This window comes from Genypterus blacodes, unplaced genomic scaffold (assembly GCF_046128005.1).
Source record: "Genypterus blacodes isolate CSIRO-AG114 ecotype Tasmania unplaced genomic scaffold, CSIRO-AGI_Gbla_v1 ptg000309l_1, whole genome shotgun sequence".
Classification (NCBI taxonomy): Eukaryota; Metazoa; Chordata; class Actinopteri; order Ophidiiformes; family Ophidiidae; genus Genypterus; species Genypterus blacodes.
This window is the reverse complement of record NW_027467098.1, coordinates 165,001-187,501: the sequence shown is the minus strand read 5'-3', so window position 1 is coordinate 187,501 and position 22,501 is coordinate 165,001. Positions and strand designations below refer to the sequence as shown.

General features: G+C 45.5%; 3 protein-coding genes across 5 annotated transcripts; 1 reads left to right on the top strand and 2 right to left on the bottom strand.

Annotated features, from left to right (window-relative positions):
- Nucleotides 1–1,892: 1,892 nt before the first annotated feature.
- LOC142988288 (galactose-specific lectin nattectin-like) lies at nt 1,893–5,430 on the bottom strand. Its single transcript, XM_076137411.1, has 7 exons — nt 5,379–5,430; nt 4,988–5,046; nt 4,485–4,521; nt 4,143–4,228; nt 3,169–3,303; nt 2,474–2,585; nt 1,893–1,993 (listed from the first exon to the last, which is right to left on the bottom strand). The coding sequence occupies exons 2-7, from the start codon at nt 5,036–5,038 to the stop codon at nt 1,932–1,934; spliced, it is 483 nt and encodes a 160-aa protein (XP_075993526.1). The 5' UTR covers nt 5,039–5,046; nt 5,379–5,430; the 3' UTR covers nt 1,893–1,931.
- A 3,348-nt stretch (nt 5,431–8,778) lies between these two features.
- Nucleotides 8,779–15,930, bottom strand: dalrd3 (DALR anticodon binding domain containing 3). The gene is made up of 13 exons (XM_076137394.1): nt 15,517–15,930; nt 14,241–14,548; nt 13,745–14,049; nt 13,571–13,629; nt 13,366–13,467; nt 13,189–13,253; nt 12,888–12,946; nt 12,698–12,780; nt 12,353–12,479; nt 12,108–12,166; nt 11,881–11,997; nt 11,603–11,671; nt 8,779–10,703 (listed from the first exon to the last, which is right to left on the bottom strand). Exons 1-13 carry the CDS (start codon nt 15,736–15,738, stop codon nt 10,584–10,586), a joined length of 1,695 nt encoding a protein of 564 aa, XP_075993509.1. The 5' UTR covers nt 15,739–15,930; the 3' UTR covers nt 8,779–10,583.
- Nucleotides 15,931–15,964: 34 nt separating this feature from the next.
- Nucleotides 15,965–18,823, top strand: LOC142988275 (uncharacterized). Of its 3 annotated transcripts, none has more exons than XM_076137395.1 (2): nt 15,965–17,115; nt 17,949–18,823. In XM_076137395.1, exons 1-2 carry the CDS (start codon nt 16,629–16,631, stop codon nt 18,230–18,232), a joined length of 771 nt encoding a protein of 256 aa, XP_075993510.1. In that variant the 5' UTR covers nt 15,965–16,628; the 3' UTR covers nt 18,233–18,823. The 3 variants fall into 3 exon arrangements, with proteins under 3 accessions (XP_075993510.1, XP_075993511.1, XP_075993512.1); XM_076137396.1 differs by lacking the exon at nt 15,965–17,115 and adding an exon at nt 17,154–17,838; XM_076137397.1 differs by lacking the exon at nt 15,965–17,115 and adding an exon at nt 17,156–17,832.
- Nucleotides 18,824–22,501: the final 3,678 nt, after the last annotated feature.

Here is a 22,501-nt window from a genome sequence, read left to right as displayed (position 1 = left end):
ATACTTTCTGCGTGTTTTAAACAACCACTGCAATTTTTCGGCAGTCAAACTCCATTCCTTCTTCAACAGGTGTGGCTGCTTTGGTCGTTTGCAGAATCCATTGATCAGCACCGGCTTGGGTTTGCTTGCACTGATTTTGACACTGGTTCCTTTGCTCATAGATTTCTCACATGTTGCTGCTTCAAACAGACAGGACGTGCAAGACAAACTGGCTCTTTAACCTGTCGAGGTCCACAGATGACTCAGATGAATCTGATCGGTTTCTCCAGGATTCCTTGATTCCGTCCTGCGTGCGTTCATACAGGCCACACTTGTTTCAGCCTCAACAGCTTCTCTGCTATTTTATTTCAAACTGTATGTTTTTCACAGCTCCTCCAACATCTTTGGGTCAATCATTTTGTGGGGAAATCTTTTAGGAGCAGACAGTCTGTGCCAAGGTGAGATAACAGACGTCTCTTTTGTATTTGAGATTCTTTCCTCTTTGGGTGCAATTTGCTGCCAAATTTGATTGGTCATGACCCGTCCTATAAAAGGTGCTGTATCACAGGAGTGAGTCACTCGCCTGTCACCAGTCTATAGTAGCCATGCCACCAGAACCACAGTTGGTTTAGGACTGTACGTATACATCTGTGGTTCTCAAACTGTGGGGTGAGCGCTCGAGGAGGAAAGAGTGGAAAACAAAGTTCTTTAAAGGATGAGGGACATTTATGGAAAGAATCAAACATTGTGAACATTTTTGTGCAAAATAATCAAAGATTCAAAGTGAAGAATTCTCACGTTTGAATATAACTCATGTAAATGTGCAGAAAAGGCAAGTTGAAAGCTCCTCAACCAGCTGTGCTCGGCCTCTTCACAAGCACACAACCGAATGTGATAGTGCGGTCACCTGTCATAGAGCGATGAGGAAGCAAGGACAATTCAGAAATGTATTCATAAATGCATGAGCACGTGTCCAAGTGGCGTTTGCTAGCCTAGCTTCAAACTTAGCGAGGTACTAGGTCAGGAAAGGTTTCCATTGGACCGAAAGCCGAAGCAGAGTAATCACGCATGTGCTTTGTCAGTAGGACCATATGTTAACTGTACATACATGGATTATGTAAAACACCAAAATTCCAGCCCTCACTGATATGATGTACCAGAGTAAACAATGTAGCACAAAAAGATCACGTGTGAAGACGGAACCAGGACATCAGCAACAGCAGGAACTTCTGTAGAATGCTCACACCGACCCGGGGGCCTTAAGGACTCGTACGCACAACAATCTGCACAGTTCAGATTTGACGGACAATAAATATTCCTCTGTTACTTTGAAATAAGCAATACTTAAGTCGAGTTATTAAATATACGTTCATTCTTTAGTAGCAGTAACATCAGCAGCTAAATGACTTTTACTCAAACTGGACCTGAAGGCGATGTGTTTGAAGTACACCAGTGGTGATTCATGGGATAATGTGTAGATTCAGAATGTTTGAGCAGCAGAGAATAACCACAGACCACACAGTTATAGTTTTGATAAATGCTTTTGTATTTATGATTGATTTGATTGATTGATTGATTATAATATGATAGAATCAAGAGGCAGTTGAAAAAGCTAAACACACCACAAGCAAAGTAAAAGTGACAGCATAGAGGTCACACACACTGCTGGAACATCTTCACTCAGTTTGGGTTGAAGGTTTAGTATTGAGCTGCGTCGCTACAGACTAATTGTTGGTTCTGAGCCCCTTCATTCCCTTCCCTCTATGCTGATGAGAGCGTTTCATTTATATTGATACAAGATGTTTTTTATTCTTTTCTTAATTTTCTAAATTTCAGTTTGATTTGCATGTTTGTTTAATATTGTTTACTGTTTATTGGAAGAATCAACCAGAAAACCTCCTTTTGGCTGAAGATGCCGTTCTCAACACTCAGGAAGTGGGACTGGATCAGCATCAGACGTCTTTGGCACAAATGTACGAGAATCCAGCAGTACACGGAAAATCGTTCCATTTGGCTGCAGGGGGGAAAAAGAAAAGCATTGTGATATTGATTGTAATGTAATACTGTCATGTTGCGTTCAGGCGCTCATTTGAAGGTGGTAAATAAAATGCTCCCCTAAATAACAGCCCTCAGTGTTGGAAAAATAATGATCTGTATGTGTTTAAGCATTTCATGTGTGCCAGGCTGGACTTTAACCTTTGTAATGAAATAGCATAGATATGTTTATCGTGCTTTCAGATTTTGGACATCTCAGGAGCCAGGAGGCGCCCGCACTATCGCTTCTGCTTGACCTGGTGCAGAGACACAGTGGCGTCTCTGACGCCCTTGAAACCGTCCACCCTCCTCTTCTCTCCTTTGCTCATATGAAAAGCCATATCTGTATTGTACGGTTGTCCTTTCTGCCCCAATACCAGATCAGAGTCCCTTCACTGGTCTTACAACCTAAGAACCAGTTTGTCCACCACACTCAGCAAGTCAAGAATAAAAAACATACTTCCAAGGTTCATCTCCATGCAGTGTTCTTTGCCTCCACTGTTGCCGGGCTGCCCAGGAAGCCAGCGTTTGAAGACAAACTTGGAGCCGTCGCTCCACAGCCAAACGCCCTCCTGAATCAAAAAGTTAGTTACTAGTTAAAGTTAGTAGTTAACCCTTTGGCCTCATTATTTCCTTGTTAAATGTGTCCCAGTCACAGACAAACTCTCTACCTACAGTAACAGAAGGTACTGAGATCAGATTTACTCTCTGAGAAAATGTGTTCAAAGGTGTTACACAATTGTTTGTCTGTTGGTGTTTATACCTTGAATAAACATGAACTTGACGTAGCTTCATAACAAGGACATGCATTTACTAAACAGGTGGGCACAAAGTGTCCCACATATTTTGCGAATCGTGCCGTATTTGCATTTTTGTCCAGGCCACGCCCCCATGTTTCAGCTGTGTTGTGGTCTAGGTTCTGAATTCCAAAACACAATTTTCCTTCTTTTTAGGTCATTCTGTTGTGGGTCTATGTGTGTGTTGTTGGTTCATTTCTATCTAGCAACATCCAACAGCATTAAGCCAGCATTGATGTTTATCTATAAGATGTCTTGATGCCATGTGGAGTCTATTCATGGATCTCTACAGAGAAACAAGTTGCATCTGGTTGGTTCTAAAAGTTCATCAGCTCCTGTGCGTTGGTGGAGATCTCACCTTCACTGCATCACTGCCTCCAATCCAGGTACGTCTGTGGCTTCCAGACTTGTTGAAGATCAGTTTCCTCAGGAAGGCGTCTTCACTTGCATTATGAACAGATGCCAGATTTCCTCCTATGGTCTGGCAAGCTAACTAATGGTTGACGCAGAGAAAAAGGTCAGAAAAAAGAGGAGAGAGAAACATAATCAGGTATAAATTAACATCAATAGATAGACAAGAGTCTATATAGAGTCAATGCAGTTGAAATGCAATGCTGTAGTTTCCACAGCAGGTCTACGTGAAACCAAATGCTGTGTTTGGGAAACTGGACAATACCACATTTACAACGTAGATTGCAAACAAAGGGCAGCACAAGTCATGTTTACACAACATGATTGGGCTGGCAGACAAATGGTGTCCAGGCCAATAGATGGTCTTGAATGAAGGTCCAAGCCTGTATCAGCTCTGGAGTACTGTGTTCATAGAAGTCCTTTTTACTTGGCAGAGTGGAGAGAGCCGACTGCCCACCCTCACACACACACAAGTACTAAAAGCCATATTTGACATTAAGAAAGTCAGTTTATGTATTCACCTTGTGAAACAACACTCTTTAATCAGATTAAAGAAGAAGCCTCTCATCTCTGTCTCCGTCAATTGATGACTAGAAAACTTCAAAACGACCCAGGCAACCCGGTCTGGAGCCAATCCAGCTGACATTGCTTTCTTTACTTTTGGAATAAAGGCACAGCTTTAACTGGTCAGAGCAGCTCCTGTCATTCTATTGGCTGGGGACCTTTGACAGGGAAAGTGCACAGAACTAATCTGAGATAATCCAAACATTCATGCAATGAGCTGGTTTGTGTTTACCAGGTGGTATTTATCACCTGCTGATGAAAACAGCACAAGTAGAGACTTCTGTTAGCAATGTGTGTATGTTAGCAAGGTGTCAAATGTGTATTGTGGTGAGCGTCACTGTTGCCTTCATCTGTTACCTCGGCATCGACCCAAGGCTTGCCAATGCCAAAGTAGTTGAAGCAGCGAGTACCAAAAAGACTCCAGCCAGAGGGACAGAAGCCAGCTGTAACAAAGTCACCATGTGAGAAACAGAAGAGCACAGATCCCTGCCACCAGGGGGCAGTGTGTTCCACCAGATAGAATGATGATTCTATCATCATTGGCTCATATGTCTCCATTTACACAAACATTTAACTCTTTGATGTTTAAATTCAGACTCTACCTGGGATTTATTTTGCACAATTTTACAGTACAAAATAAAACCGTTAATGAGACAAACACAGCATCAGGAGTAAAACCTTCACATGCACCATACCAACCTGGTGGCTTCTTCTCTTCATCCTTGTCTTTGCAGCTCTGTGGACAACAACAACACACATTAGCTCAGACTTTGATGTTAAGCATTTCAGTCAGTATTCTAAAGTACAAATTTCATTTTGTAAATACTACGAACTGAATGAAACAAACAGCAGACATGCAAAGTGCCTGCTGTGGGAGTTAAAGTCACCAGATAAAGAATTTGCAAAAAAGGAATCGACTCTGTTGTTGTCTGAAGAGGTGAAAACTAAAATAATCTATCAAAAGGCTTGAACATGAGTTTTACCAAATCTGGTTGCTTGAAGCTTAAATCTCGTTGTGTAACCACATTCACAAGATGGAAATCAACATAAATTAAAATTCTAATTTGGGTTTCTTCTTCTCTAAACAGCCTTCATATTACCCACACTACAAATGCCATTGCAACACTCAAAGGTCACTAGATAGAATAAAGTGACAGCCTGCTTCTCCTTTCAAAAAAACACCATGTGTGGATTTTACTCACCAGTCCACTGGTGAAGCACAGGAGGAAAACCAAAAGAGCGTACGATGCCATCTGAGGAGCTGTGAGTGAGGAAACATACGTGCAGTCGTGAGAGTTTACCTGGAAACCTGGGATTTCTGTCTTACATCTACTTTTGAATCAAATGCTGATGTTTCAAATTTGTTTTCTATTTTTCAAAATTATCTGCATGGAGTGAAATTATAAACCTTTGTCAGGAAAATAATTGATCTTTGTAAATACGAAACCAATAACTTCACAATAATTAATACATTTAAAAAAAAGTTTAGTAGTCATGAAACCAATCAATCTTTGTTACCCCCGAAAAAAATGTAGTCTTCAAGGAAATTGAGGTAAAAAAATTAAAAAATAAAAATTGCTGTTTTACTAATACCTTTTCTGTGATGATGGTGATGTGAGGATGATGATTTGAGGATGAGCAGACTGCCTCTAATCTGAATGCTGAGTGGTTATATAGGCAGGCTGTGGTTATGGAATGTAAAACATGTTCACAAACGTGTCTCTGTGTCCCATAAGTGAAAACAAGGAAATGAAAAAAATAATAATATTCCCACTCCTTACCCCAAAGGAATTCTGTGGGATACTTTCTGCGTGTTTTAAACAACCACTGCAATTTTTCGGCAGTCAAACTCCATTCCTTCTTCAACAGGTGTGGCTGCTTTGGTCGTTTGCAGAATCCATTGATCAGCACCGGCTTGGGTTTGCTTGCACTGATTTTGACACTGGTTCCTTTGTTCATAGATTTCTCACATGTTGCTGCTTCAAACAGACAGGACGTGCAAGACAAACTGGCCCTTTAACCTGTCGAGGTCCACAGATGACTCAGATGAATCTGATCGGTTTCTCAAGGATTCCTTGATTCCGTCCCGCGTGCGTTCATACAGGCCACACTTGTTTCAGCCTCAACAGCTTCTCTGCTATTTTATTTCAAACTGTATGTTTTTCACAGCTCCTCCAACATCTTTTGTGGGGAAATCTTTCAGGAGCAGACAGTCTGTGCCAAGGTGAGATAACAGACGTCTCTTTTGTATTTGAGATTCTTTCCTCTTTGGGTGCAATTTGCTGCCAAATTTGATTGGTCATGACCCGTCCTATAAAAGGTGCTGTATCACAGGAGTGAGTCACTCGCCTGTCACCAGTCTATAGTAGCCATGCCACCAGACCCAGAGTTGGTTTAGGACTGTACGTATACATCTGTGGTTCTCAAACTGTGGGGTGAGCGCTCGAGGAGGAAAGAGTGGAAAACAAAGTTCTTTAAAGGATGAGGGACATTTATGGAAAGAATCAAACATTGTGAACATTTTTGTGCAAAATAAGATTCAAAGTGAAGAATTCTCACGTTTGAATATAACACGTGTAAATGTGCAGAAAAGGCAAGTTGAAAGCTCTGCAACCAGCTGTGCTCGGCCTCTTCACAAGCACACAACCGAATGTGATAGTGCGGTCACCTGTCAGAGCGACGAGGAAGCAAGGACAATTCAGAAATGTATTCATAAATGCATGAGCACGTGTCCAAGTGGCGTTTGCTAGTCAGTATTCTAAAGTTCATATTATATTTTGTAAATACTACGAACTGAATGAAACAAACAGCAGACATGGAAAGTTCCTGCTGTGGTAGTTGATGGACCTTCAAGTTCATGGAACTATTTAGCTTTAAAGTTTCACCAGATAAAGAATTTGCACAAAAGGAATCGACTTTATTGCCATCTGACGAGGTGAAAACTAAAATAATCTATCAAAAGGCTTGAACATGAGTTTTACCAAATCTGGTTGCTTGGTAAAGCCTTCATGCTCCCACATACTACAAATGCCAGAGTGCTGTGAGGTGAAGCTGCATACCAGAACCCCCTGGTGGTTCTGTTGCAACATTCAAAGGTCACTAGAAAGAATAAGGTGACAGCCTGCTTCTCCGTTGTCCACCACCATAGGGGGATTTTACTCACCAGTCCACTGGTGAAGAACAGGAGGAAAACCAAAAGAGCGTACGATGCCATCTGAGGAGCCGCTGTGAGTCAGGAAACATACGTGCAGTCGTGAGAGTTTACCTGGAAACAGCCTCAGGGATTTCTGACTTACAAAGTTCTTTTCCAAAATTATCTGCATTACTTTACGATCATTCGGCGGACGCTTTTATCCAAAGCGACTTACATTACATTATATTACCACCCTTCGCAGAGGGGGGAGCACTTGAGGGTTCGGTGCCTTGCTCAGGGGCACCTTGGCAGGGACTCGAACCGGCAACCCTCCGGTTCTTAAGCGGAAGCTTAAGCGGAAGCTCTACCCACTCGACTACTGCCTCCCGCATTGAGGGTAATAAAAAAAAATGTATCCGGAAAATAATTGATCAGTGTAAATATATGACACAAATCATTCAAACTTCACATTCCAAAATATTAAATGCATTGCATTGCTAAAAGTTAAGTTATAAAAAACATAATTTCCTTGTTCGCCCTGGAAAAATAATTTAATCTCAAAAACAATTGTGATTTTTAAAAATATTAATACAATCGATTTGAGACGTAGCAGGTAAAGCTCTAAAATATTACCTTCGCTGAGATGTGATGATGATGATGATGATGTGAGGATGAGTAGGGTGCCTTGAATCAGAGAGCTGAGTCCTTATTTACGCTGCCAGGATGTGGTCACGGGAGGTAAAACGTGATCATGAGCTGTGATGTGACAGAGCGGTCACCTGTCACAGAGCGATGAGGGAGCAAAGACAATACATGTATTCATAAATGTATGAGTACGTGTCCAAGTAGCGTTTGTTAGATTAGCTTCAAACTTAGCGCAGCCGTAGATCAGAAAAAGTTCCAATTGGACCGAAAGCCGAAGCAAAGTCATCACGCATGTGCTTTGTCAGTAGAACCATATGTTAACTGTAAATAGTTATTATGTAAAACACCAAAATTCCAGCACTCACAGATATGATATACCATCGTTAACAATGTAGCACAAAAAGCTCACGTGTGAAGACGCAACCAGGAAATCGGCAACAGCAGGAACTTCTGCGGCCGTTCACAGTTTGATAGATATTTCAGACATTGAACTGAACTCAAAGTGTTTTCAGAGCAACTGCTATTTGTTTAACGGGATAGTGGACCGTCAGAATAAAGGGCTTTCAGTCAACAATGAGATCCAACAGTGTTTAGCTCAGCAGCTCTCAACTCATCTAGACCACCTCACAAAGCTTGTTTCTAAATAAACACTTCTTCTTCTTTGTTTCAGAGATATGAAGATGGGACAGGACGGGACAGGATGGGACAGGACGGCTCAGTTGGGTGGGTGGACGGTGTCATACTCAGAAGGCGTGTGTAGTTATAACGTGGCACTGGGACACGGAGGTTGCTGCCTGCTGCTTAAACTTTAAGCAGTGGAGGGGAAACAAGGTCAAACCTGATGACCTTGACCTTTCTTCATGTCTGATGAAATGGAATTTTCCTTCTCTAGACGAGGAAATCAACAGTGAATGTTGCCATTGGTAACCTGAACTCTCTGATTTGTTTCCTGAATTTTTAGTGAAGGGTCACAGAGTGAAGAGGAAAGAAAGAAACCATTCACAAAGTAGACTTTGGTTCTATTCCAAGTTTGAAGCAAAGCTAACAAAGACATTCCAAAGCTGAGGAAATCAGATTCATGCTGAACCCGTTGTCGTAGTTTGATAATTATGTTATTATGATTATTATTATTCGATAATTTCGTTTTTTCTCTTTAAATCTAGTAAATTATTGGCAAAAATTTTGACCTGAACAAAATCCAGAGGATTCACTGGGTGAAGACAGGAATCATTTATTGATATTGATCACATGTGTGTACAGTAGCATCTGGTTTCAAAGCTGTCATGAAAACTTCACACAAGAAGGTTGCAAGTGTGTGTGTGTGTGTGTGTGTGTGTGTGTGTGTGTGTAAATAAGATAAGGTGGTAAATTAAAAGGCTAAGAGGTGAAATCTAAGGATTGCTGAGCAACTTCCCATGCAGTGTTTCCACTTATAAGATATACAAACAAATTTACTTTAAAATGTAAAAATTTACACACTTAACACAAAAACACCCAGTTTCTTCTGACATACAACAGAAGGCTGCGAGCTGTGGTACCTCTTCAACAAACAACCAGAGAACTCAGTTGGCAAAACGTCAACACAGTTCTGCATTTCAGATACCGACGGCTCGCCTTCAAACACGTTTATAAATAACACTTTTAGTCATAAAACTCTGTATATTTGTTGTATTTTCATGCCGTTTCATGCGTTTCCTACCAATATGGCACAACATCCTCAACACTGGGAATATGCTGAACTCACCATCCATGTATGAACACTTTGATACTTCTGGCATGTTGTTGTGATTACTGGACATTAAGTATTCTTCAAGCAAGATAAGAATTCTCCGAGTACTCACACCGACCCGGGGGCCTTTAGGACTCGTACGCACAACAATCTGGACAGTTTGAGATTTGACGGACAATAAATATTCCTCTGTTACTTTGAAATAAGCAATGTACGTGAAAATGGGTCAGGACTTAGGGGAACACGGCTCAGTTGGGTGGCAGCACGCTGTCATACTCAGAAGGCGTCTGTAGGTTGGACTGTGGAGATGAGACGTGGAGGTTGGCGTCCGTTGCTAAAAGGATAAGGAGGCCGTGTTGCTTCATGTCTGATGAAATGGTATTTTCACTTGACAAGGAGGAAATCAACACTAAATGTTCCCACACGACAACACGTCTGTGTGTGATCAGTGTGGTAACAAAGAGATTCCTTTGGGTGCAATTTGCTGCCAAATTTAAGTGGGTGTGGCCTGAACTACAAAGAGTTCTGTTTGTCAGGAGACGCTCGGCTGACACCTGTCTATAGAAGCCACGTCGCAAGAACCTGAGTGGGTTTTGGATCCTATACATCTGTGGTTCTCAAACTGTAGGGTGGGAAGTTTTCAATACTTGACTTTGGTAAATCCCACAACAAAGTCAACATAGACGGTTTGATCAAACTAGTTAAGTAGAGTTTCATCAGCTCGGCGACGCCGTTCCTCTGTATTTGAACACTAATGTACAGGTGGGGAAACATCTGTACAGACGGCACTTACACCTCGTTAGCTTTGACCAAGATTATACCACAAAGAAATGAGATTGTATTCCTTTCGCAAAGCCTTCCGTTTACATTTGCATGCATGGTTGTAGCACAGGCTACAGACCGGGCCTTTGATCTGTATTTGTCTGAGCTGTAATGTGAATGAATGGATTTCCTCTGGCAGACAGTGTGGGAATCCGTGACGTATTGATTGGGAAAATAATACTTCAACCTCACATTTTACATTATGGTTGCATATAGGAAGAACATTTAAAAACTAATTAAAAGGGTGTCAACAGTGAGGCCTTTAAGGACGCAGTGCACACTTATCTACCGTGACTTCACTACAGGAACTGCTGGAGGACGCTGAGGCTGCATTTGCTACACGGCGCTTAGATCAAAGGCTCTGGGGGTGAAATCTACGCTGACACAATGTGAGAGGAGAAAGGCGCGGGTGAGTCTGGTGATTTGTTCCCGTGAGGTCTGTGCCTGAGGCTGGTGAGTTGCGTTGGGGCTATAGTTGCCTGATGGGCGGGAGGTTCAGGGATTCCAGGGCGCTGTGGTAGAGCTCTCGCAGCGCTCGCAGCAGATACAGGCGACAAAACATCTGGTTGAAGAGATGAGGCAGCGGCTCCTGGAGATGGGACAGGAGCAGATTCAAGAGAAAACAATGGTGTAGCAAATTATTGTAGGTCTTTTTCAACTCGTGGGGTCTCCTTCATTCTTTGGTTGTCTTCACATCAAATACATCCTTACATTCAGGAAGTTCTCCTGCTTCTCATGGTTCAATCTGTTCTCAGATAGCAGGTAGAGTTTTTGCCTCAGAGCCAGATGTTCCACATGTGGTTTTCAGGAACCTCCTGCCTTCAGACTGACTCAGCTCTCTCTCTGCTTAATTGGCTGCACCTGTTGTTTATAAACAATCGGCAGCCTCAAGGGATTTGAGCTGTCACTCAAACTGCTTTTGCCTTTTTTTTTTTAGGTCTCAGGCTTCAATCTGGTAATAAAACAGTAAAACAGAGGATTTGACAATCCTCACTCCAGGAGGGCTTGATAACACATATCTGTCAACAGGTGAAGAGTGCAGCTGAGGGTCTCTGCATCACCTGATCAACGCCTCAGCATTTGTGGGCCAGCAGAAGGGAGAAAAGAGCCTCTCAGTTTGGGGGTCTTAGCCGGGTCAAAGGAGGTTACCGAAGGGTTAATCTGACGTACTGTTGTTCTTGAATTTACACAAAGACGTATTCCACTCTCCCAACACAGACAACTGTTCATCCTTCAGATTCAATTTGCGGCTACTTTGTCATTGTGAACTAAACTGGTTAGGTAAGGTTCTCTGTTCTCAGCCCCACTCAAACACACACACACACACACACACACACACACACACACACACACACACACACACACACACACACACACACACACACACACACACACACACACACACACACACACACACACACACACACACACACACACACACACACACACACACACACACACACACACACACACACAGTAAATCCTCACCCCGAGCACGTGGACTCTGTTGTAGTAAGAGCTGAAGTCTTTGCTGAGGGACACCAGGAACTTACACACCTGAGAAAACACAACATGTTTGTTTGAGTAACCACGACAACAACAACAACAGCAACATCTCATTATTCCCGACAATCATTCGTTTCTTTTCAATTTTTTCAATTTTAAAATTACTGCTCACATTTTGTAAAATCTCACTTTAAACAAATGAATATTCATAAATAAATGATTCTGGTCTGATTTGACACCAGACGTCCATTTCGTCCGACCTGTTCAGTCTTAATATTCACTCTGGCCCCTCCCCCTTCACAGTCCAACGCCTGACCCGATTGGTCCAGCAGCTCGGAGAAAGGAATGAGGTAATTGAAGAGGAGCAGCCACTCGCCCTGTGAGCCGAAGGAAACAACAAGTCCAGTCCAGTTTATGCTGCAAAGTGCTGATTGAGTCAAACTTGACGGCAAAGAATAGAACAGAACTGAATAGAATAGAATAGAACCTCTTCTTTCAGAGCAGAGAAGTCCAGCTGGGAGCCTTCTGGGATTTCTGGATACAATCCTGCATAAACAGTCGTGAAAGCAAAGAGATCAACATCGGAATCTTGTCAACTGTGACATGAACGGCCAAAAACAAGGTATTATGTGCGATGCTGACTGCCAGAATGAGCTCAGTAGAACCGTATCAACCGTAAGTGGTTCAGATTGATTATTATTGATTATTGCTGTGGGAGGAGTCAACGCTCACCCTTCTCCACTCCTCTCTCGTAGCTGTCAAACAGTGTGTGCATTCGGGCGCAGTTGTACATCACAAACACGCCGCCCCTGGGCCCTTTGGTGGACACGCCCCCTTCCCTCTGCATGTCCAGGGTCACCTGACCCCACACACACACACACACACACACACACACACACACACACACACACACACACACACACACACACACACACACACACACACACACACACACACACACACACACACACACACACACACACACACACACACACACACACGTTAATCCTTCTGTGCACATAGCAAAGCATCGAGAGAGACAGACGGAGACACACACACAACCACACACACACTCACAGGACTGGTGTGGACGGTCGACAGCAGTTCGAATCTGACAGTAGCAGAGGTCATGACCCTGATGATGTCATCCCAAGTCTGACCTGGAGGAGGCGACATTTCACAAGAATTAATTCACTTAAGTTTGAGAGAAACTGGAAACACACACACACACACACACACACACACACACACACACACACACACACACCTTCTACTTGATCTCCATACTTCATCTCTGAAGCCTCCTTCATCTGACCTCTTCTCAACCTGCAGGAGAAAGAAACAATTGAAGCTTCTTCAAACAACAGAGAGAGAAGAGGGGACAAGGAGGGGAGGAGAGAGGAAACAAGGAGAGGAAGATAGAGGAAACAAGCAGGAAGAGATGAAAGAAAAAGAAAAAGTTTAAAGAAGAAATACAGAAAGCTGGAAGAAGAAGGAGGAGAGTTGAGTAGACAAAAGAAGAAGAGCAGTAGAGAAGCAGAGGAACCAAGGAGAGTAGAGAGTCTTACTGTAAGTACTGAGCAGCAGAGAGGTGAGAGCCTGGAGTCTTCACAGGACCACACACCACATGTTTCTGCAGGAGGGACAGGAGCACAGGGCATGAGCCTGTGTGTGTGTGTGTGTGTGTGTGTGTGTGTGTGTGTGTTTGTGTGTTACCTGCGCGTGTGTGTGTGTGTGTGTGTTACCTGCGTGTGTGTTGCTCCGCTGGCTCTCCACAGCATTGCTATCTGCTGCTGGCGAAACTCATCTTGACATGATGTCACATGTAACGCTGTTGCCGTGGAAACCTACCAAGGGTTCATATACAAATCAAAGCTTAGCCCACGTGTGTGTGTGTGTGTGTGTGTGTGTGTGTGTGTGTGTGTGTGTGTGTGTGTGTGTGTGTCTCACCGTGCAGTCGGCTGTGGCGAGGTCCAGCTGTGCCAGGTGAGAAACGGCGTCTCTGTGCACTGAAACAAACACACACACAGAGTCAAACCTCTCACAGCTTACAGGAGAAAGGATCTGAGCCTTAAACACACAACCTGCCGTGTCCCTGCAGGCTGCCTGTGCCTCACGCCTCACCTGTGCAGGTACCCAGGCTGGGGTCGTATCCCAGCAGCCCCTCCTCCTGGAACACTCGTGTCAGGTTGACCCTGAGCGCCCCCTCGTTCTCTCCCTCCTCCACCTTCCTGCCCCCGCTGGTCCTCCTGCCGCGCTCCGTCTCCCTCTCTCTGTGCGGGGAACTCTCCAAAGCCTTCCGGATCTTCTCCTCGCACTCCTCGTTGGACCAGGCGGGCGGGGCCGTCGGCCATTCCACGCCCAGGGTTTGCAGGAAGTGGATGACGTCGCTGTCCTCTGGAAGCGCGGGGCAGTAGGACACAGTGAACCTGAAGGACGAGGAGAGAAGGAGGTCACGACAGGATTCTCCTACTTTCATGAAACTTGATCCCATGATGATGAAGGTAACTACAAGTTTTAAGCTGGAGGAATCAGCAAGCAGGAAGAGTTTGGAGAGGAAATATGAATCTGTGTGTATAATAACAATAACACACACACACACACACACACACACACTCACCCTTGTCTTCGCAGCAGCGCCCCCATGTGGTCGGCCAGCAAAATGGTCCTGAGCTGGCCCAGGCTCATGGTGTCAGGAGTGGGTGTGTTGGGTTTGGGGTGCAGGGCCGGACAGTTCAGAACCACGCAGCCCTGCTTCTGACCCCAGGGCTTCAGGTACTCGGTGGCTCCGCCGGCCAGGACGGACTTGAAGGTGGCGGCTCGATCCACCCTCACCCTCAGGCCCTCGCCCATCACCTCGCCGCCGGCCATGGGGAGAACGCCGCCGCCGCGGAGGGACAGAACCCTGGACATCACTGCTGGAGGGACCTGGAGGACGCAGAGGAAGATCAGAGGTGGACAAAGACTGAATGCAGATAAAGAGTTAGGAGAAGAAGATATTTTCCGATAATGAGATGTTAACTAACGAACATCAGCTTTATAAACACATCTGTGCTGTGGCTGCTGCTGCTGCTGCTGCTGAGGAAACTGATCAATCACACTGAGTCAACAACTGAACAACCAGACGCTCAATTCAGTCATTAATCAATTAAAAAGCCCGAACACGCTCCAGCTAGGTTCTCAAACTGTAACATTCACTGCTTCTGCAACACAAATGAAGACGTCATTCTCGACATTCCACACTCATCACGTGCTCACAGTGATAGTGGGGAAAATGAAGCGTGCACACACACACACGCATCAGAAGCCAGAGATGCCTGAGGGCTGAGTGTTCACAGCAAAAGGTCCTTTGCGCCAATCCCGCAGCTGCTCGGCCTGATTCGCGTCTATCTGACCCACATCGCGTCTGACATTCAGGGGTTAATCATCACCCGCCGCAGGCCGTGGATGTCCGGTCGATCGTGACGGGACAGAGTCAGCGCCGTCACGTTGCTTCCACATTAACGCTATTTGTCCGCACTGTATGTTTTTTTAGGCGTGATTCATTTACAATTCGTAGGAGATTGCCGGGCATTTTCCTGCCACAAAGCAACCAGGATGACGACAGCTGCGCTTTATGGAGCAGGTAGTTCCGGTCAGCGGCTGTGATTGGCTGGAATCACGGAAAACACCTTTGGTATTAATGCGCAAATTAAAGCTCAGCAGTCAACACAGTGCGCCAGGTTCACGGACAACACACTTTAATGACGCCGACCGTGTTTACGTCTTACTCTGCTAACGTTACATTAAAATGGCGAGTCCTGCTTTATGACGAGCTGCAACGTGTTCGCTACACTTGAGTGAAAATAACGACGTAACGCTACAAATCCTCAAATACGTGCAGAAGGCAGCCCGACCTGAGCGTCCGCATACAGCGTGGTCAGCATGGTGGTGGGCGACAAGAAGTCCCTGTTCCGCAGATTCTTCGCGCTGCTCTCCTTGAACCAGAGCTTCTCCGGCTCGCCGTCGCCCCGGCCGGTGGGAGCGGAGACATGATCGCGTTTTCCCCGCAGTGCGCAGCTCAGCGCCCGGACCGTGGGAGTGATCCGGAGGGGCGAAGACTCCTCGATGTTCTCCATCAGCACCGCGGCACTCAGGTGAGCTCTGCTGCGGGGCTGAGCTACATCCGCGCCGCGCTCACAGCCGAGGAGAGTCCGTCACAAACCAAACCAAACCGGGGTTCTGAACACGCGATCACCCGGCCGTGAGCTGATCACGGATCGATCCTCTGTCCGGGCTGCGCTGGATGTTTTCCCTCCGCGGAACTAATGAAATGCTGTTCGTGTTTCTTTCGATGTTTATTTCCGTGATGGACAAGTCAACCACGCTTATACTGCTGCCACCTTGTGTACGACAGGGGTACTGCACCCATAGTTTGTTTACACATTAACATGTAAACAAATGGCCGTTCAACCTTACACTCATGTTGAAGCATGATCATAGAGAATCAACGTTTTAATGTATAAATAATTATAAATAATTAATAAATCAACCCCATTAATTATACAGAAGGTCAGTGGATGAATTATCTGTTGTACTTAATGGGCATAAAATCATTTAAAAACGCTCTAGTGAACACCAAGAACACAAACTTTGGTTATATAAAGTCTACAAAACATTGGAAATTTCGTGAGCTTTAAACTTTAATTTTTAACTTTGAGCTTTAAATGTTCATATAAATTAGAGCCCTCTGATTGAGACTCGTTTATTATTTAATATATCATTTCATTCTTAGTTTATTTTATTAATAGTTCACAGTCTTAACACAGTTAAAGTTAAACGAAGTCCGCAGTGTAAACATTTACAAAGTTAACGGAAAAGCAAACAAACAAGAGTAGTCCCTTCGTCTCCTGCTATTTTCGTGTTTCCGTCGCAGGAATGTGACGCAAACGGCGCAAATTTACAAGGGACTTGTTTTGTTTTCACGGAGTTGCAGCGCTTCGTTCTCGGCGTTTCCACGGACGGAAACATGCACAACTGGCAGGAGAACGAAATCAGAGAACTTCTGTCGCTCCGCGGTTCCGAGCAGTTCCGGAACCAGATCACCGGCACGGTGAAGGACTCGGTGGTGTACCAGCGGATGGCGCAGCTGCTGGCGGAGCGCGGGGTGCAGCGCTCCCACATGCAGGTGATCAGCAAGCTCAAGTCGCTCAGGAAGAAGTACCTCAAGCACCAGCAGCACCCTGAGAGCCTGGGCCCCGGGCCGGACTGGCCCTTCTACGACCAGTGCCACCAAGTGTTCGGGAAGGCTGCGGGGGGGAGCCCGGGCAAGAGGAGCCGCTCGCCCACTCCTCCTCCTCCGCCGCCTACAGCCTGCATCGTGAAGGAAGAGGAGGACACCGACGTGGTGGTTGGTCTCTGGGACGAAGGGGACGATGAGGAGATCGACAAACACCTGGGACCTGTAGAGGAGGAGGACGAGCTGCAGGACGACTCAGAGCATCTACGACCCATCAGTAAGAGAGAGAGAGAGAGAGAGAGAGAGAGGAGAGAGAGAGAGACACACACACACACACACACACACACACACACACACACACACACACACACACACACACACACACACACACACACACACACACCTACCTAGGGGTCCATGTTGGGTTAAAGGGGTCAAAGGTGAAAACCCGGTCACGTGAGGCCCACATGTTTACATTGATGCTGGAGTTCAGCCTAATAAAGATGTTTACACGGCGCTGCACGCTCCGGTGTAGTACAGCAGGGGGCGGTGTTGCGCCTTTAAATAGTTTGCGATGGGTCAGAACACCAGAGAAGAAGAAGAAGTAAAAGAAGACGAAGCAGTACGATGAGAGAGAAGATAAGCGGAAACTGGACAGACGCGGAGACGAGGGCGCTGCTCTTCATCCGGGCCGACGGCGGCGTCCACCGGCAGCTGAGCGGGACGGTGCGGGACACGGCGGTGTACGAGAAGATGGCGGAGAGCATGAGAGCGCGCGGACACCGCAGGGGCAAAAGTCAGGTCATCACCAAGCTGAAGATCCTGAGGAGGAAGTTCAACCAGCTCAGCCAGCAGGGGGGAGGCTGGGCCGAGTGGCCGTACTTTGAGATGTGCCAGCGGATCTGGGGGGCGAGGAGCCCCGCGGGGAACCGGAGCGGCGAGACCTCCGGATCCCCCGAGAGCGGCCATCATGGCGGAACTCTCCCGGGGGAAGGTACAGGTAGGTAGTGAGAGGTAGAGAGAGAGAGAGAGAGAGGTAGGTAGAGAGGGAGAGGTGTGCCTGTGCGTCTGTGTCAACATGTCTGACCTGTTCTCCTTCTTCTCCTGTAGCTCACGCTGCTCCTCGGAAGAAGAAGAAGAAAACCACGGTGATGGACCAGGTGACCACGCTGGTGTCTGCCACCGTGTCCCAGCTGAGGGAGATGGACGCCGCCATGCAGGCGCAGGAGGAGGAGCGGCTGCAGCGGCTCATGGAGCACGAGAGGGAGATGCAGAGCGGCCTGCTGAGGCAGCTGGAGGCCATGACGGAGAGGAGGGACCAGGACCACCAGCAGAGACAGCTGGAGCTGCTGGACCGGCTGCTTGCCAAGTTCCCGGGACCTTCGGGACGCTGACAGTGGAGGGACCAGGACCAGGGACCAGGACCAGCCAGAGGGCCTCCATATGTGTTTGGATCAGGCTTCTTTGTTACTACAATGTGACTTCAGGCAGGAACATGTGGAGGTGTGTCGTGCTTCAGTCAGACATGAACTCACGCACACATACACACGTCTCATATTTATTCTAAACAAACAGACTGTACAGTGCAGGCGTGCCGGTCCTGGTCCCGGCCCTGGTGTTGGTCGGTGCTGTGGGTGTCGCTCTTGGCTGACACGGAATTCCCGGTTGCGTGTTTTGATTGTCAGCAATCCGGGAGAAAACGTGTCATTGAGGAAGCGACGCCATGAGACGTTTAGAGCCCCGGACGGCCTGAAGTCAAGGACCAACTGGTGTAAACAAACCCTCAGCACCGGGACAGGAAGTGAGGCACAGGGCCGAGGAGCACTAAGACGAAGGGATGGGAACTTTGCAGCGTAACCTTTGACCCTTGATGAGCTGTCACAGGACGCGTTTCATTTTTTAAAGACCTGTTTGACTCTTTTGTTATGATTGTAGATACTTTTATACTCTGAGCGTCTGATGAAACGTTCAGACAATAAAGCGTTGATCTGAAGTGAGAGTGTGATCTTTCTTTACTCTGCCTGAGCTGTGGACACCTTTAGGAGACGTCTGTGTCACCTTGTCCTCTCTGCAGGGTTTCCTTCAGGACTTCTGCTCCATCTTCTCGTGGTCGCTGTTTCCTGTGCATTGTGGGATGGAAACGGAGCTCATAAGCAGCTGGGCTCAGATCACAGCTGCATTATGGGTTCCGTTACAATCCCACCCACCAAAGTACCTGGAGCTCTGCGCCAGGCTCCGCCCACAAACGCAGCAGGACGGCTAGAACACAAACCAACAAGAGCAGTCGTCATGGTTACTTCACTGGAGGACATTTTGTAAATATATCTAGATTTTTGTGAGACATAAATAAAAATTAACTGGGTTAAATTCAAATTCTTGCTGTGGTCACAGATCAAGCAAAACAAAGTGAAGTCACTTAGAAATGACAGAAAATAAAACAACTCAGAGGAAAAAGTGTTTTTAAGATTCTTAGTAAAATTAGTAGTAATAGTTCTTAATAAAAATGTAAATATTTTTTTTTAATTTACTTAAAAAAAAATGACTGACAACTGGAGGTGCTGAGAAAAAAAATACAAAGCTATTGTAGTTCAGAGCTCAGTGTCCTGCAGGGCTGGGGGTCAGAGGTCACATCGTCTTCATTTCACTCCTGAATGATTGTCAGGCGCTTTTACGTCACACAGAAACGTCCAGCCTGAAAAACCTGTTGGGTTCTGAGGGCGAGAGAAGGAGAGGAGAGATGGAGCGATAGAGGAGGAGATGCAGAGATACAGACAGACATGTTTGAGACACGTTCAAGACACGCTCAATACACGCTACAGACATGTTTGAGACGTCCTCACCATTTTAAAGGCTCAATCAAGTGAAAGCAAATGAGACTGAAAAAGTGAAACTTAAAATAACTTTCACTTTTTCATTTGTGCCAAAAAAATGTTTGTTCAAATGAAAAAGAGAGAGAATGAAAGAGTGTGAGAGAGACTAAGAGAGAGTGAGAGTGAGAGAAAGAGAGACACAGTGAGAGTGAGAGAAAGAGACAGTGAGAGAAAGAGAGACTATGAGAGAGAGAGAGACAGTGAGAGAAAGAGAGAGAGACAGAGAGAGAGAGACAGTGAGAGAAAGAGAGAGAGACAGAGAGAGAGAGACAGTGAGAGAAAGAGAGAGAGACAGAGAGAGAGAAAGCCAAATCTCAAACTGCAGACCAGAGGGAAACTTTAAGTTCTAAATTGTCCTTACTGTGATTTGTCCTCAGGCTTCGTCCTCTGCCGCTTGTCCAACGTCTCAGACAGCAGACTTCCTCTTTAAATACTCAAAGCTTCATTTCGCTTTCACTTCTCCTCAGAGCTCCTCCCCCCTCCCCACCCCTCCCCCCTCTCCCCCTCTCTCCTCCCTCTACCCCTGCTGGACAGAGACAGCAGCTGCAGTTTAGATTCATATTTTGTAAATAAATTCATGTTTGAGTGAAATAGTTTGTATTTCTTTTTTACAGTGAAGCCTTGAAGAGTTCTAAGTTTGTTTGTTTGTTTGTTTGAGGTTTACTTAAAGATTCTAATGTCAAATTTTCAATTTTGCTTTTCATTCCGTTTCCTTTTACAGCCAAAGAATGTAGAAGTTTATCAATAACTCAGATATCTTCTTGAATAATGAACATAAGTGATAAGGAAATAAACTTTCCTGAAACTTTACCTTTTTTTATTTTCCCTAAAAACAAAAATCAACTTGTGAAAGATGTTTTCTCTTGTATAAATGTTTCTAGATCTATTTCACACGTCTTTGTGGCCGTTGCTTCATTTTCCAGGTAAAATTGTGACTTTTAAAAAGCAAGGGTTTTTTCCTCAATTCCATTTTTTTTCCTTAACATTTTCTTTTTGTTGTAAATGAAGCTGCAGCTCAGCCTGGACGCTCCTCTGGGCTGCAGAGACTTTGAGCCTCCAGAAGAAAAATCAAGTTGGAGTTTTAAATTTTATCCTGAAAATACTTCTAACATTTTTATCTATTGTCTTAATCTTTAAGAATTAGGAATTAAGCAGGAACAAATAGAGAATAAGAACATCCAAGCATTGTTGAGATTTTGTCAATTTTTCAGAAATTTCAGAATTTCCTACAATAAATAATTATTCATCATTTCTTCTTGATTAAAGTTTGTCTTTTCTACGTTGAAGCGTTTGGCTGACCTTTGACCCGTCAACAGTCCAAAGCTCTTCAGTCATCTTAGGGGATTTGACTTTGACTGTTTCTTAGTCTTCTCATTCAACTTTTATTTTAATCCTCTGCAGTAAAAAGTCAATTTGATGTTTTTTTCCTGTGATAATCTGAAATTCTGCCGAGTCTGCAGATCCTCAGCGCCGGTCTGATACTCGATCTGTAACCGACCTGCTGCCTGACTCACCGTTTCCTCGCTGGTGTTAATCAGAAACGTCTGTGGGTGACATGACGGACAGGTGAGACGGGCGTGTGCAACAGATGTGTCCAACAGTGTGTGACGGGACCGGTGAGGGCTCAGCCTGGAAAGTCCGGTGGATTTGGTGAGGAACCCTGCGGTCCCTGGAGACCGGCAGCAGGTGGGAAGGACGGGCCGCTCTGAGAAAGAGAAACTTTGCAGACGTCAGCCAGAGAGTTTGGAAAGGCAACATTTAAAGTAGAAAAGGCCCAGCAGAGAGGGAGAGACAGAGACAGAGACAGAGTGAGAGAGAGAGAGAGACAGAGAGTGAGACAGAGACAGAGACAGAGTGAGAGAGAGAGAGAGACAGAGTGAGAGACAGACAGAGACAGAGACAGAGTGAGACAGAGACATTACATTACATTACGATCATTTGGCAGACGCTTTTATCCAAAGCGACTTACATTACATTATATTACCACCCTTCGCAGAGGGGGGAGCACTTGAGGGTACGGTGCCTTGCTCAGGGGCACCTCGGCAGGGACTCGAACCGGCAACCCTCCGGTTCTTAAGTGGAAGCTCTACCCACTCGACTACTGCCTCCCTATAGACAGAGACAGAGTGAGAGAGAGACAGAGACAGAGTGAGAGAGAGACAGAGACAGAGACAGAGACAGAGTGAGACAGAGACAGAGACAGAGACAGAGTGAGAGAGAGACAGAGACAGAGACAGAGACAGAGTGAGACAGAGACAGAGACAGAGTGAGAGAGAGACAGAGACAGAGACAGAGTGAGAGAGAGACAGAGACAGAGACAGAGTGAGACAGAGACAGAGACAGAGTGAGAGAGAGACAGAGACAGAGAGAGAGAGAGACAGAGACAGAGAGACCCTGATGTAGTTTCTGTAGCTTACATCTGCTCCTGCTTGTTGTTGCCGTTGGTGAGGAAGTTCTTGCCCACGTGGAGTCGCAGGTCGAAGGTCACGTGACTTGATTTGTCCCGATTCAGAAATGTTCCAGTATGATTTCAACTTTTAAGGGACAGGAATAAAATCTGTTTCTTTGTTTTCAGAGTGAAAGATTTCAAATGAACACAGGAGGAAACAGAACTTTCTATCATCTGTAGATACAAAAACTAAATAAATAAATATTCTTTCCCAGCTTCTTGTTTCTGAAACTTTGATCTCATCGATGAAACGGCTTCTGTGGTGCTAAAACGCAAACCCGACCTGTTGGTTGCTACGGTGAGCATTTTGTCTAGAGACACACACACACACACACACACACACA

Bases quoted from the DNA above. Each gene is read 5' to 3' on its own strand.
- LOC142988275 (XM_076137395.1), top strand. From the start codon at position 16,629: ATGCACAACTGGCAGGAGAACGAAATCAGAGAACTTCTGTCGCTCCGC. The intron at 17,116-17,948 runs GTAAGAGAGAGA...CTTCTCCTGTAG, and splicing joins AGAGCATCTACGACCCATCA to CTCACGCTGCTCCTCGGAAG.
- dalrd3 (XM_076137394.1), bottom strand. From the start codon at position 15,738: ATGGAGAACATCGAGGAGTCTTCGCCCCTCCGGATCACTCCCACGGTC. The intron at 14,549-15,516 runs GTCGGGCTGCCT...TGCGTCCTCCAG, and splicing joins CGCTGTATGCGGACGCTCAG to GTCCCTCCAGCAGTGATGTC. The intron at 12,781-12,887 runs GTGTGTGTGTGT...CGCCTCCTCCAG, and splicing joins GTATGGAGATCAAGTAGAAG to GTCAGACTTGGGATGACATC.
- LOC142988288 (XM_076137411.1), bottom strand. From the start codon at position 5,038: ATGGCATCGTACGCTCTTTTGGTTTTCCTCCTGTGCTTCACCAGTGGA. The intron at 3,304-4,142 runs GTAACAGATGAA...GTCAACCATTAG, and splicing joins AGCCTTGGGTCGATGCCGAG to TTAGCTTGCCAGACCATAGG. The intron at 1,994-2,473 runs GTATGTTTTTTA...TCCCCCCTGCAG, and splicing joins CATGGAGATGAACCTTGGAA to CCAAATGGAACGATTTTCCG.